Here is a 14,414-nt window from a genome sequence, read left to right as displayed (position 1 = left end):
CCTTTGACTGCTGCTCCCATCATCCCTTTCTCTTGGTTGCATTGACTCCAGCTGATGGAAGATGGAGTCTATCAGAATCTCTGGAGGGTCAGAGCTTCCCCTTTCCTGCTGTAGTTGCAGGTTTCCTGCCCTGAGCAAGGGTGGATGAGATGACCTCTAAGGACCCATCCAGCTCTAAATTATCTTATTCAACCTGATTCTCTTTTTCTTCAAGGGTTTTTACTGCAACAGACCTTCTACATTTCACCACCTAAGGGCTGAAGGAGGAAAATCCATTATTGGCTCCCCAAGTGTTCCCCCCCGCTTCACTTTAAATCAGCTATGATATGGAGGCAAGGCTTAATCATTTCCAATGAACCATTTCCCTAATCTAAATCACATGCACCTGCAGCCATTAGACCTGCATATGTGGGGCAGGCAGGGAAGGTGCAGGTACCTGCAATTTCACCCACTGTGGACCTAATAGCAGCTCAGAGAGGAGGCATTTAGAGGGTGGAATGACACAACCCCGCTGTGTTTTAAGCCAGTTATGTGAGCACAGCCATAGTCTACTCAGCACACACAGCTTTGTACAAACAAATGAGGATGAATGTTGAATAAATATATCATCTGGAGGAGCCTAGCAGTGATTATGGGGGTTGGAATCCTACAGGGTCACCAGCTAGCCATCCCAACTGCAGGGGTGGAAGAGATTTCGCCTGGCTCTCAGCTAGGGATAAATCACTGAGCAACTCAACCCTGGATGTGTTTTGGGTGCGTCCGAGTTCCCTGGCATCAGGAGCTGTGCCGGAGCACAAGCGGTAAAAAGCCTTTTAGGGTGGAGGGGTGGTAAAATGCTGCTTCCAGACTTCCAATTGCCTATTCCTGTTCTAAATGATCAGTTGATACACTGCCTACCTCAGAGTGCAGGAAGACCAGAAGCAGAAACCTTATTGTCAGTTAACTCTTGTTTTGTTTTGTTTTTTATTTATGTACCTAAACCTAGATTGGTTATACTGTGGTACCTCGGGTTAAGAACTTAATTCGTTCTGGCAGTCTGTTCTTAACCTGAAACTGTTCTTAACTTCAAGCACCATTTAACTAATGGGGCCTCCTGCTGCGGCTGTGCTGCGGCTGCACAATTTCTGTTCTCATCCTGAAGCAAAGTTCTTAACCCGAGGTAATATTTCTGGGTTAGCAGAGTCTGTAACCTGAAGTGTATGTAACGTGAAGCGTATGTAACCCGAGCTACCATTGTGTGTGTGTGTGTGTGTGTGTGTGTGTGTGTGTGTGTGTGTGTACCGGTAATTTATTCTGTGTTTGTCTAATGGTTCATTTTTGCCATTTTTGAATTTACTGACATGCTCTGTATTCCGTACACGGGCAAACCTCGGTTCCCGAATGCCTCCATTTTGGAATGTTTCGGCTTCCGTGTACGGAATACAGAGTGTGTCAGTAAATTCAAAAATGGCAAAAATGAACCATTAGACAAACCTCGGTTCCCGAATGCCTCCGTTTTGGAACGTTTCGGCTTCCGAACACCGAAAACCCAGAAGTAACTGCTCCGGTTTTCAAAACGATTTTCAGAAGCCGAATGGCTTCTGAGCCACATTGGTCTTCCAGAATGGATTGAGTTCGAAAACCGAGGTTCCACTGTAGTCGTTTTGCTTTGGGCCCCGCTCCTTGTGGAAAAGCAGCACGTAAGTAAACTCAGTCACTCAAGCAATGCCCTGGATTTGGTTCTGAGAGAGGCGAAATGTAGCTGGCTTGACCCTTCTTGCACCTCGCATCTCCCTGCCCACTCTACCTCCTGCCAATCCCCCCACTTCCTCCTACTCAGAGTTCACCACCAAAAGCTTTTGCATGTAGGAGTTGAGCCATTTCTGCCTCTCCATGGCTGTCAGCATCTTGCTTTTCTCCCTGAAGGCGGCATCATCCGCTAGCACAATACTTCGCTTCCCGCCCCAACCTGGAACCCAGCTGGCTTGGTACAGCGCCACCTTCTGGCCCCTAGGAGACGGAGCTTCCTGTCTCACTGGGCCCCACAAGCGGGACTTCCTGTTTCGCCCTTCATCTTCATTGTCCTCAGCCCAGGGGGCAGTGACATCTGAGGACATCCATTTGAGCATCCAGTCATGCAAGGTAGTGGATGGGATGCGGAGGCTCCAGGGAACAGGGGCTCCTTTGAGGTCAACGCTGCCCCCTGCTGGAGGATACTGGGACACTTCACGTCTCCAGAGCCTGCTGGGAGAAAAAGTATAGGAAACCTGAGTTCTCCAAAGGAGGGATCGAGTAGATTGGAACCGAGGAGGAGTCCTAATATTGCCTTCTGAAGGAAGCACAGAACAAGTATGGATCCCTCTAAGGTCTTGCCCACACAATATGCAATCTCCAGAAAGCCACCCGTGTTAGCCTGTTGCAGCAAAAACAAGCTTTTGGGCGCCTTAATAAAGACTAAATATATTTATAAAGATTTAGGCTGCGTATACAGAATACATTTACAGCGCACCCACCCAAAGAGTCCTGGCAGCTGCAGTTCATCCCTCACACAGCTACAATTCCCAGCACCCTTCACAAACTACAGTTCTTTGACGAGAGGGGAGTTGTGTGCTTTTAACTCCTGCTGCCCCTGACCATTGGCCCTGCTGGCTGGCGCTGAAGGGAGCTGCGTTGCTTCAAACGTGAGCTCTGCGGGTTCCCCAATCCTGCGCTAGTAATTTGATATACTGTAACCTGGCGGCTGTTAGTTCGTGGGAAATAATGGAAGCTTAATTAATAGGCAGGAAGTGGAGTAAGAAACCCATAGTCTCAAGCCTGCTGGAAGACACCTAGGAGCCACCTGCACCAGTAAGGTCCCTTGAGGGGAGAGTTCAGATTCGGGGGGGGGGGGCAGCATTGCCGGCTCAGTGCCTGCCTACAGCATTCTGTCCCTGCCAGGCAGATGCCTCCGGGATGCTCTCAAGAGAGGCAAGGAAGGGACAGGCATTCCCTGTTATTACCATATGTTTTGCTCTATAAGACTCACTTTTCCCCTTCCCGCGTCTTATGGAGCGAATGCAGGCTGCACAGCCATCACAGAAGCCAGAACAGCAAGAGGGATTGCTGCTTTCACTGCGTAGCGATCCCTCTTGCTGTTCTGGCTTCTGAGATTCAGAATATTTTTTTTCTTGTTTTCCTCCTCCAAAAACTAGGTGCGTCTTGTGGTCTGATGCGTCTTATAGAGCGAAAAATACAGTAATTCCCTGTTCTGTTCAACTAGACATTTGATAGACTTTGGGCCGCTCCAGACATCTGTTTCATTGTGCATTCTCACTGAAGTACTCACGAGACAATAAGGTTGGCCATGCTTGGTTCTGCTTTCCATTCAGTGTGCCTGCAAAAGTTTTGGGGCAGTCATATACTGCTTTGTCTACAATCAGTAATAATCCCGTATCCTGTTGCTGGGATCCCATAACTTTCTTTACGCCAAGCATTCTGGTTTATTTTTGTCCTGCTTTTGTCGTGCTTTAGCCCCTTCAGAAAGCAATAATGTTGTAGCATCAAGGAAGCGCTGAATGACAAATAAAGCGTGAAGAATAAACCCACTACTGACACGTTATGGTTGTGTCAGGAACATGTTGCAGAATACACCCGCAATAAAACACCAGTCTGAAGAGGCCCCTGTTCTCTGTGCCTTTTCAGCTCTCTTCTTCAAAACTGTCATTCCCTCCATTACTTATGTCCAGGCTATGAGTTTCATCGTTTATTTAGACAAAAAAAAAAAGCACCGCCTCGGCAGAAGAGGGAGCTATTGTGGACTCAAGGAAACTGCAAAGTTTGCACAAGTCCGAAAACTACTTTAAGGGGGGAACAAACCTAAGGAGAAGGGAACCTTAAAAACAGCCCAAGGACTGAGCATGCTCAGTGTGGCTACGAAATACTGAGAAGCAGTTGAGGGTGGAAAATGAAAATATGGGGTGTTGGTGGTGGAGAAGATGGCCTCGAATCTTGAATAGAAGCACTCCACAAACACTGCAACGTTTTGTTGCAGGCCCCACATGACTAAGAAATTGGCCATTACATTGGAATTCATGCTGAAGAATTCCATGAGCAAATTACGGACAAAAATGGTGGAGCTAGTTCTTAAATCAATAATAGAATTGTGGATTATTTGAGCACTTCTTCCAGACAACCTGTTTGTTCATCCTGGTTTGTCTGCAGGGAGATTGGACAACCTTGACTATGAACCTTCATTCTGAGCTGTTTGCAGGTTGGTCACATGGCAGTTGTGTCAATGCAAGTGCCGACCCCCCCCCCTTTCCCGGTGAATTTTCCTGCCACTTTCCTTACTGCAAAACGTCTGATCTTTTGGGTACGGGGTTTCTTGTGCAAGGACTCCCAATCAATTGTAACTGCGGGTATGTGAGTGAATCTCACCTGAAAATAGCGACAGTCTGGAAGAGCCCTAAATCTTTCCAACTCTAGAACCTCTCATTATACTTTGAAACAAAGCCCCTGCTTCACCCACATTCTGCTTAACCCTTCCCAGCCCAGCCCCTCTTTCCCCGCTCCTGCAACGTCAAACTTCTCCCTTTGCACCTTCTTGCTGCCTCTTCTCCCCCCGAAAAGGATAAAGAGTCTGTATTAATGTCTTTCCCCCCAGCCTGGCTTCTTTTGGAAGAGAAAGAAGCAACCAGCTGTTGAAAAAGTGAGAGAGGAGGTTCCCAAAAAGGCGTTCCCCCGACTTATTCCACTACCTATATTGGGATAGTCAACTTGGTTCCACCAAGATGTTGTCCAACTACAACTCCCCTCATCCCTGATCATCGCTCACATTGACTGGGGCTGATGGGATGACACTACACCGGCTGCATCTGGACGGCACTGTGTTGGCTGCCCCTGACCAACACATTCTTAAAAACTATTCGGGGTGAAGAACTTTCTCCTTTCCTTTCCCAATCCCCTTCTCTGCCACATTCTCTTTTGCAAGACTTTGGTCATGTTACTAAACTTTAAATGCACACCCACCCAACCCTGCCAACCCTGCCCAATCTTGCCCACTGTAAATCTGGTTCAGATGGAAAATGACTCGCATGGTTTTTAACAGATCTAGAATGACTGATGGAAAAGGTGGTCAGGGAGAAAACCCCACACAAAGAAAAACCCCTTCAACTTACCTGCCTGAGTTGTGCACCACAGCCCCTGAAGACAGCAGCAAGCAAGAACTGAGAATGACTAAGGTGGCCCTGGGACTTTTGCAGGCTCCAAACGCTGCTTCCATGGCTCCTGAGGCTAGGAGGGAAAGACAGGGAAAGGGATTGGTGTGTGAAAAGGGCAACTCCGGCAGGTTCCCGCCCCTGGATTCCTTACCTATGTATTTTGGTGACACAGCACAGGGGTTCTTGTATCCCAGTCCTCTGTTTCCTGCCTCCAGCAATCTCCCTCTGGTGAATTTATACCCCTCTGCCTCTGCTTGTGACATCAGCACAGAGGGCAAGTGGAGGCGTCCAGGGTCCAGATCAATGGGAAGACGATGCTTTGAGGCGGGAAAAGATGGAATGGATCAGATTGGAATGGGTTGCCCCCGGGTCACTCTAATAAAAGAAAATAATGAGGCACAGCAAGGAATGGGGTCAGAATATGGACTGTGGAGGGGAAAATACGAGATAGGAGAGTAATTGTGTGTGAGAGAGAGAGAAAGAGAGAGAGGATTTTTTTAAAGTGTGACTGAGAGAAATAAAGGATGGGTGATTAAAGATGATGGAACTAAACAGAAGGATGAAAAATTATTGTGAGGGATAGTGGGGAGACTTTGGTGAGAACACACTGATGTTAGAAGTCCATAGGCACAGACAGAGTGGAATTTTTAGTGCATAAAAATTGCAGGTTTAATATGCATTTGTGGTGTCTTTGTGGAGGGGGGGGGCCCTCGGCCACACTTCCCTTTGCCTGCAATTTCTTCCATTTGGTCCGGGACTTCTATGCACAGGTTCAAGAGGTTTTCTTTTGTCCCGCTGAAAACCTTTTGAACTTGTGCCTAGAAGTCAAGGAGCAAACGGAAGTGTGTGTCTATGGAGATGATGTGAATGTTAACAAGACAGGGAAATTAGGCTGCTTGTGTTCTTCTCATTATCAGAGCAAACGCTATCGGATCCCCTTGACCCCACTTGGAAGGTCTCATTCAGCACCACCGCTAATGAAACCTGCTCCCACACTATGGCGTGACTCACCGCTTGGTTGTCGATGGAGGGTGGGCGGCTGGGTGGTCTCACTTCCCTCCGGGCCTCATTAACACAAGGCTCGCTAATAGGCACGCAAACAAGTTGCAGTTGATGTGACTGAGGGTAGGGCAAGGAGACAGGCCTTTGCGTTGGGCAGTGGAAGAAGTGCATCCTGGGTCACAGCAACTCTTGAGAAGGGACTGTGCATCAAACTCAAGTTGGAGTGCAGACATGAGCCAAACATGGCCTTTGGTATTTGTCATTAGATCCACCATTTCCATAGTGTTTGCAAGAGGCAATAGTGCTGCCTCTTGCACACATACCTCACAAGTGTCCCGGAAAAACTGGGACATCCCATTTTTTCTTGCAAGAGAATGGCAGCCATTTTGGGTGCCATGATCTTGCATGATTTCGTGCTGTAATTTCCCCTTGAAAAAGAATGCTTTTTTCAGGGTCGTAATCTTGTGTGGCACCACAAGACACACGCTTTTGGTCTGGAAAAAAGCATTGGGGTGGGGTTTGCAGTGTGAAATCGTGCAGTGATCACATGGTCACTGTCCTCTTGTGACAAAAAATGGGAAGATGGCGTCCCAGTTTTTGCTATTTGGGTGTTGGAGGGTATGTACATATTCACTGAGGTCTGCTCCACCAGCCTGGTTGAAAGCAATTGTTGTTTGGAGTTCCTCTTCCAAGACTGTCTCCATCACCTGCAATTCTACTTGGCTGTGTCTGAGGGAGAAGAAAGACCTGCCTTATCAGTCATGCTAGATGAAGCCTTCTCCAGAAGTGTCCTCTCAAAGGGCATTCCACCTGGCTTCCCCATATGGGCCTAGCTGAAACCAACTGCCATTTGGCTTCTCCTCTCCCAAAATAGCAGCCACCCAACCGGGATTGTTTAATAACAGGCTACCAGAAGAAAAGGAGAAGGAAGATGAACACACCATGAAAGCACCTGACTTCCCCCAAATAATCCTAGGTACCTCAGTTTACCCTTCACAAAGCTGCAATTCCCAGAACCTTTCACAAACCACAGTTTCCAGGATTCTTTGTATAGTAAAAGAGCAAGGCCTAAAATGGCAAAGTTCTTCCCACCAAGAAGAACTTTGATTTTAGCAGGCCTGCTGAATTGCCAGACTGGAAGCAGCAGTTCTATATTCCCAAAACTGAAGAGATCCAGCTATGCTCCTCAATTTATGGCATGGGCCCACAAGCAGAAACCATATTTCAATCCTTTGCATTTGCTGTGGAAAGAGGCAGGACCTTCTGGTTCTGGGGGAATACAGGGTCTAATAACAGCAGCTTAATTCACGGCTGCTTCCTATCTACAGATATCTCGATATGAGGTATATCTGGACCAGGCTGCTGAGAGCACGGGACTATACATTTAAAAGGACCTGGTGGATTAAGAGAGGAGAAGGTGTGGGGAAGAGCAGACTCTGGGTTTTGTCAGGGAATATCTTAATCAGACATTCAGATGCCGACTTTGCTGGAGGGAACACAGCGAGGCGTTGTCGTCGCTGAAGTTATCAATAGCGCCTCAGCTGCCAGCACTGACCCCAATGCGGCTAATTGGGCGTCAGGATCAGAGACGCAGAGCCAGATGCTCAATTGCTTTCGTAAATTAACGGAGCCGGGCACCCACCCCCACCCCCGGGTGCACAAGCCTCTCAGGATGTGCGGGCTTCTCAGACGTAGCCAGTGCTCTCAGAGGTGGCACTTGACTTTAATCCCAGCACACACAAACAAACGGAAAGACATGGAAGCCTCAGCCTGTAGAGATAAGGGGGTCTAAACCAGGGGTCAGCAAACTTTTTCTGCAGGAGGCCGGTCCACTGTCCCTCAGACCCTGTGGGAGGGGGGCAGACTATATTGTGAGGAAGAAAAAATGAATGAATTCCTATGCCACACAAATAACCCAGAGGTCCATTTTAAATAGAAGCACACATTCTACTCATGTAAAAACACACTGATTCCCAGACCATCCACGGGCCGGATTTAGAAGGCGATTGGGCTGGATCCGGCCCCCGGGCCTTAGTTTGCCTACCCATGGTCTAAACATTCCAGTATAAAAGCAACACAGGCCTTTCGCAGATGTGAAGCAGATTCTGGCAACTAGTTTGGTGTGTGTTTTGCGCAAGAGATGTTTGCCTGAACTTGAGAAGGGTTCAGTCATGGGCAGGGAGATCGCCCATGCAATGCCCTGAGGTGGGGGTGGGGTGGGGTGGGCTTTTTATTTTGCTGCCTGACTGAGGCAAAAGAGCCAATGCCCACCCCACAAGTCAGGCTATGGTGGTTATCTCCTGCCTGCACAGCTGAAGGCAGTGATGTTTCTGAATCTCCGTTGCTGGAAACCACAGGGGGAGGAAAGAAGGCTCTTGTGGTCCTTTCTGAGAGTTCCCCCCCAGGGATCTGTTTGGCCTCTGTGAGTACAGGATGCTGGACTCGATGGGCCATTGGCCTGATCCAGCAGCCTCGTCCTTTGTTCTCATGATGTGTATAGCACCTAAGGTTGGCTAAGTTGTTATTGATGCCCAAGGCAGACAACCCTGCAAATGTATTGTATTTACTTGGCAGCAGGGATGGGGGAGAAATTTGATTCGGTTAACATTTGAAGGGGAACCTACATAACCGGCTCTTTCAGAAATGATACAGGATTTGTTAAGTTGTGGGTTGACATAGCAGACAACACAGCAATTTCTCCAAAGCAGCTCTTTATTTGTAAGTTGGAACAGAACTGAACTGAAGGCCTCAGTCAGCCTGCTTATATAGAGCTCCAGTACCTTGTTACTGTAACAACTTTCTAAAACTATCCAATCACTGAAAGTCACTTTTGATTCTTCATTTGCATACAAACTATCCAATCACTGAACATCACTTTCGAGCCTTCATTTGCATAACTATCTACAGTATCCCCCGGCTGGCCCAGGGTGAGAACTTCAGTACATAACAGGATTCAAAATGCCATCCTTTGAAAACTGTGCTTGTAACTCAGTTCTCCAACCAAGTAATATGTACAAAAAAGAGAGAGGGTAAGGTGTGCTTCGAAATCAATATATTAGGCAAAATTTCACACAAACACATTTCTATTAGGAGCAGTAGGCAGGTCGGAGCCAAAGAACAGTTGAGAGGCGGGAGTCCGGGTAGTATAAGGAAACAGGGTAATGCTGATAAGTTTTAAAGAGAACTTATACGAAATGCGAACTTGATGCGCAGTACTGAATTTAAGACTGGGGAAATGAGTAAACAGAAATGGACAAATTCACCCATCCCTGCTTGGCAGCAAAAATGAAGTGGATTGTATTCAACATCAGTCATCGAACAGGCCCATTGAAATTAATGGCCACAGCTAATTTAGGCCCAATCATTTCAACACATCTAGAATTCAGCTGGATACAATCCAGTAAGAATAAATTAAATAAGTAACAATTTGCTACCCTTTCATAACACCAAAGATTCAGCCGCCACACTCTGTCCTATGGTTGGGCTGGCCACGCCTGCAATTCATCTGGAGGACTATCCGCACTGTTTTTACACAAGTTACATAAGGGTAGGAGGTGGACAGAACACAGAGAGCAAGACGAAGACCATATTTATTGGGGTTGGAAGAAATGCTGTTGAATTCAGTGAAACTTCTGCATGAACAACTTTAGGGTAGGGATTTTCTGCAAGCTCTGTTGGTGAGACGCAACAGTCCTTACCTTGCTGGCATCTAAATTTGTTGCCACTTTCCAGGGCAAGAGAAAAACATTTTTATTCATCAAGGCATTTTAATTCAGTGTATGTGTGTGTTTTATTGCTGCTGCTTTGCACATTTGTTTGAACTTACTTTTTGTTAACCTAACATTGATTTTTATCCAGGCGGTTTTTATTTCCTGCTCTGCTGTTTATAGATTTGGCAGGTTGTTGTTTTTTTTAAAGTGCATGTGATTTGATTTTGTGGCATTTATAATTCCATCCCCCTCCCCATAAGCCATGTGGAACATGCTCGAAGGACACAGGGTATTCATTTATCAACCAAAAAGAAAGAAAAGAACAGAACAGACTGAAATCTTGTGCTCAGTTACCAGAGAGTAAGTCTTCTTGAGTTTAACAGGACTGACTTCTGAGTAGAGAGGTCTAGGATTGTCCTAGAAATATTTTTAGGTGAGATGCATTTACACACACAGCCAATTCAGGTTGCACAATGAAAGCTGATTCGGCACTCTTTGACAACAAAAAACCCCGAAACTGCATTGAGTTAAGGGTGCTGAGAGAAGTTAGGAGACGCCAATTCTCCTCACAGAGCTACTGTTCATGGAGTGGCTCACAGTGAATCCCTGTTCACAGGGAAATCTGTGAACTGTAGCGGGGTGTGTGTGTGTGTGTTGTGGGGTGACGCCTGACAACCCTCAGCACCCTTCACAAACTCCTGCTCCCAGAATTCTTTGTGGAAGAAGCCGTGACTGTTTAAAGTGGTATCATAGTTCTTTAAATTTAAAGTTCTTTAGGAGCTCATGTGGCCTGAGTCTTTTCCCCTTTAAATATCCCTGTCTGCTCCTTCCCCTCTATCTCAGATCAGTTGTAGCTTCGGGAAAGCAATCTTTATAGGCTTTGTGGAGGGTTTCCTTTATCCTGTTTCAAAGATGAAGGGGGCAATGTTATTGTTTGGCATAAACCTTCTGCTATATGGCGGATCTGCTTCTCTGCTGGTACTAGGTGAGTGACTCAGGCTGCAACCATACTTAAAGGTAAAAGGACCCCAACTGTTAAGTCCAGTCGCAGGCGACTCTGGGGTTGTGGTGCTCATCTCACTTTACTGGCTGAGGGAGCCAGTGTTTGTCCGTAGGCAGCTTTCTGGGTCATGTGGCCAGCATGACTAAGCCACTTCTGGTGAACCAGAGCAACGCATGGAAACGCTGTTTACCTTCCCGCCGGAGCGGTACCTATTTATTTACTTGCACTTTGACGTGCTTTCGAACTGCTAGGTTGGCAGGAGCAACCTTCAGGTATACTGGGCCGTTTAGGGCTTTAACCTTGAAATGAAACCATGGGAGATTGCTGAATTTTGGAAAGGAGAAGGAGCTTATGCTCATTGGATGAAGGATGCTGGGATTCTGTCCCTCTGGGAATTTGGGGTGGGGGGGGCATAAGGAGGCAATACAGTTAGCTGAGAGAAGTGTGATATAGAAGCTATAACTTCCAAGCACTGTGTCCTTCTTTTCCTCAACTGCTTTCCCATCTGCCTGTATTTGTCCCCTTTTCCTCCTTCCTCCTTTACTCATTAGATTACCCTGTTTCCTTATACTACCCGGACTCCCGTCTCTCAACTGTTCTTTGGCTCCGACCTGCCTACTGCCTGTATGAACAGTGGACCAGAGAGGACTTGAATCCTAGCCAGGCCTCCCGGAAGACAGCTACCATAGAGGTGGAAGTGAAACCAGAAGGTAACGGAAGTGGTGAACAGGTAGAATAAAGCAAAAAGTTGCTCAAGAGTTCGGTTGATTAAGTTGGCACTTCAAAAAAATTCTCCTTCCAGTGCTGTTTTGGAAAGCGCAACACCCCTGACTTGTACAGAAACTGTGGTGCTCCATTCCATATAATCCTGAAAGTAATTAGTCCTTTGTTTGTCTCTCTTTATCATTTCCACCTTCTCTAGGAAGAAGCTGGAGGGAAGGTTGGGCCAGTAAACGTTGAGAACATGGACTAATACTTGGGGAGACGTGGGTTAAGATCTCCACTCCATGAAGCTCACCGGCTCAGCCCGATTTACCTTATAGTGTTATTGTAAGGGGGGAGGGAAATGGATGTATTATTATTATCTCTTTCCAAATGTACCTAATAAAACCACCTGTTTGGAGAGGCTTGCCATATTGCTGCTGGGTCTGGCCCTACTGTTGGGCAGTTGGCAGACGCTACACTGTATATCAACATCTATCACCAAGTAATTTGGATCTCCCGCCTCTCCTGGGTTCTTAAGAGAGAATAGATCAGATTCTTCTTTTTCCTTCCAGGACACAACCACACTTATAAGATTGGTAGGAAGTTCCCTATACCCTATTGTGGCCCAGTGACAGAGGAGCCTTTGATCACAAAAGACCTTGCTTATGAGGTGGGACCCACCTTAGTTTGCCTCCAGGAAAACTGCACTAAAGCGGTCCTTCCTGGGCGAGGGTACAGGTGAGAAGTTTATTTGGTCTCATTGGGTAAATATCTTATTTACAGAGGAATGGTGTCATCTGGGTCTCGGTTGCATGCCTTGCCCTCCATGAATTTGTCTAATCCTAGCTGGTAGCCATCACTACCTCCTGAGGGAGCGAGGGAAAGAATGCGCAATAAACAATGCCTGTTGTATAACCTCCCTACAAACTTTGTGCAAACGAATCAGGACGAATGCCTAATAAACAGGTCATCTGGAAGCAACCAATATCTATCCTGCTCATAGTTCCTCAGGATAATAATAATAATAATAATAATAATAATAATAATAATAATAATTTATTTATACCCCGCCCAGCTGGCGGGGTTTCCCCAGCGACTCTGGGCGGCTTCCAACAAAATATTAAAATACAATAGTCTATTAAACATTAAGAGCTTCCCTAAACAGGGCTGCCTTCAGATGTCTTCTAAAAGACTGGTAGTTGTTTTTCTCTTTGATATCTGGTGGGAGGGTGTTTCACAGGGTGGGTGCCACTACTGAGAAGGCCCTCTCCCTGGTTCCCTGTAACTTGGCTTCTTGCAGGGAGGGAACTACTAGAAGGCCCTCGGCACTGGACCTCAGTGTCTGGGCTGAACGATGGGGGTGGAGACGCTCCTTCAGGTATACAGGACCGAGGCCACTTAGGGCTTTAAAGGTCAGCACCAACACCAAGAGAAGGATAATAATCTGAAAAACCTCTGGGGGGGAAGTGGGCTTTATGTGTGTGTCCCATAAAGCATTAACCATGTCATGCCCAAATCTGTTTTTCTTGCCCTTCCCACTTTGGACAGTGCCCGGTACCTTCTCTACAATCAAATCCAGACCCTCCTTGCTGCAACCAACTGGTCCCAGCCTTTCCACACACGAGGTGACATGCGGGGCAGAGGGGGGTGGTACAAGGGGAACTACAGCTTTCAGGCATCTTGGTAGTCCAGGTCCAAGATTTATAGAGGGTTTTTTTTTGGGGGGGGAGTGGGAGTGAGATAGAGGACTGGAGAGAGGCTTCCTTCCTAGAAGAATTGTGGTGAAACCTGTGATCCTCCAGAGATACTGCTGCACTACATTTCCCATCATCCCTGACCATTGGCCGTGTTAGCTGGGGATGAAGGGAGTTGGAGTCCTGCATCGTCTGGAGGTCCACAGGTCCCCCACCCCTTCTTTAGAGTGAGACCAACTTCCTACATTTGTCCTCCAACAGGCGTTTGAGAAACGGTGCGGTGTAACGGTTAGAAGGCTGGACTTCAGAGTCCTGGGTTCAAATCCCAGTTAGCCATAGAGGTTACTGCATGGCCTGCTTGGGCAAGCTACTCTTGGCTGCCAGCTTGTTGTTAGGATAAAATGCAGGGAAAGGGGAACCCAGAGTTCTTTGGGGGAAGAGAAAGCGTGAAGCAATTTCAGGAAGCTCTTCTCTCTGGGTGCCTGTTGAGCAACACCTTGTTTCCAAAATATAGTAAAAGCACATGGTTTTGGCTTTAGGTGCAATCCCCAGAACATGACCCCTGTGCGTATTACGGGCTAACTACATACACTAAATGTGTCTCGTCTCTTTTCCCTTTCCTCCCATGGTAGGTCTACCTATCAGTTTCCGTTCCATGGATGTTGCATTCGGAGGCCTCTCAGGAGGGCTGGTGGCTGTCATAGTCCTGCTAAGCATCACCGTGTTCCTACTTTTGGGGGCTGCTTGGTTAATCGTGGCTGGGTGGCAGCAGTGATCTTCCCCAACTTTGTGAACTGGAAGCACTTAATGACGGAATCCTGGCCCAGTGTAGGATTCCAAGAACTGCCCACATTCCAGTGTCATCAACGTTCTTATTGCAGCCTAATAAACGTGCCTTGCCTTTTGATCTTCTAGCTCTTCTCTGGATTGAGTGTTTTTGCTGGGGGTGGCAACTCACAACTGTGCTGGGTGAGGCTGATGGGGACGAACATCATCTCGAGACCCCCAACTCTTGAAGTCTAGAGAGCCAGTGTGGTGTAGTGGTTAAGAGCGGTAGTCTTGCAATCTGGGGAACCGGGTTCGCGTCTCTGCTCCTCCACCTGCAGCTGCTGGGTGACCTTGG

The 14,414-nt window shown here is 47.2% G+C and overlaps 2 protein-coding genes across 5 annotated transcripts; one reads left to right on the top strand and one right to left on the bottom strand.

Moving 5' to 3' along the window:
• Positions 1-1,631: 1,631 nt before the first annotated feature.
• On the bottom strand, positions 1,632-5,363 carry PTH2 (parathyroid hormone 2). The gene is made up of 3 exons (XM_082195228.1): positions 5,329-5,363; positions 5,136-5,250; positions 1,632-2,223 (listed from the first exon to the last, which is right to left on the bottom strand). The coding sequence occupies exons 2-3, from the start codon at positions 5,237-5,239 to the stop codon at positions 1,812-1,814; spliced, it is 516 nt and encodes a 171-aa protein (XP_082051354.1). The 5' UTR covers positions 5,240-5,250; positions 5,329-5,363; the 3' UTR covers positions 1,632-1,811.
• LOC309516460 (uncharacterized protein) lies at positions 2,061-14,205 on the top strand. Of its 4 annotated transcripts, none has more exons than XM_082195227.1 (5): positions 2,061-2,121; positions 11,444-11,602; positions 12,170-12,335; positions 13,146-13,222; positions 13,924-14,205. In XM_082195227.1, the coding sequence occupies exons 1-5, from the start codon at positions 2,115-2,117 to the stop codon at positions 14,064-14,066; spliced, it is 552 nt and encodes a 183-aa protein (XP_082051353.1). In that variant the 5' UTR covers positions 2,061-2,114; the 3' UTR covers positions 14,067-14,205. The 4 variants fall into 4 exon arrangements, 3 of the variants coding, with proteins under 3 accessions (XP_082051353.1, XP_082051352.1, XP_082051351.1); XM_082195226.1 differs by lacking the exon at positions 2,061-2,121 and adding an exon at positions 7,058-7,155; XR_014212942.1 differs by lacking the exon at positions 2,061-2,121 and adding an exon at positions 10,674-10,906.
• The last annotated feature ends 209 nt before the right edge of the window (positions 14,206-14,414 follow it).

The sequence above is a fragment of the Podarcis vaucheri genome, assembly GCF_965113315.1.
Source record: "Podarcis vaucheri genome assembly, chromosome: 13".
In the NCBI taxonomy this organism is placed as follows: domain Eukaryota; kingdom Metazoa; phylum Chordata; class Lepidosauria; order Squamata; family Lacertidae; genus Podarcis; species Podarcis vaucheri.
Note: the sequence above shows the minus strand (reverse complement) of the source record. Positions and strands in the feature narration are given on the sequence as shown.

Bases quoted from the DNA above. Each gene is read 5' to 3' on its own strand.
- LOC309516460 (XM_082195225.1), top strand. From the start codon at position 10,802: ATGAAGGGGGCAATGTTATTGTTTGGCATAAACCTTCTGCTATATGGC. The intron at 11,603-12,169 runs GTAACGGAAGTG...TTTTCCTTCCAG, and splicing joins GGTGGAAGTGAAACCAGAAG to GACACAACCACACTTATAAG. The intron at 13,223-13,923 runs GTGACATGCGGG...CTCCCATGGTAG, and splicing joins CCAGCCTTTCCACACACGAG to GTCTACCTATCAGTTTCCGT.
- PTH2 (XM_082195228.1), bottom strand. From the start codon at position 5,239: ATGGAAGCAGCGTTTGGAGCCTGCAAAAGTCCCAGGGCCACCTTAGTC. The intron at 2,224-5,135 runs GTAAGTTGAAGG...TTTTTCTCCCAG, and splicing joins GTGGTGCACAACTCAGGCAG to CAGGCTCTGGAGACGTGAAG.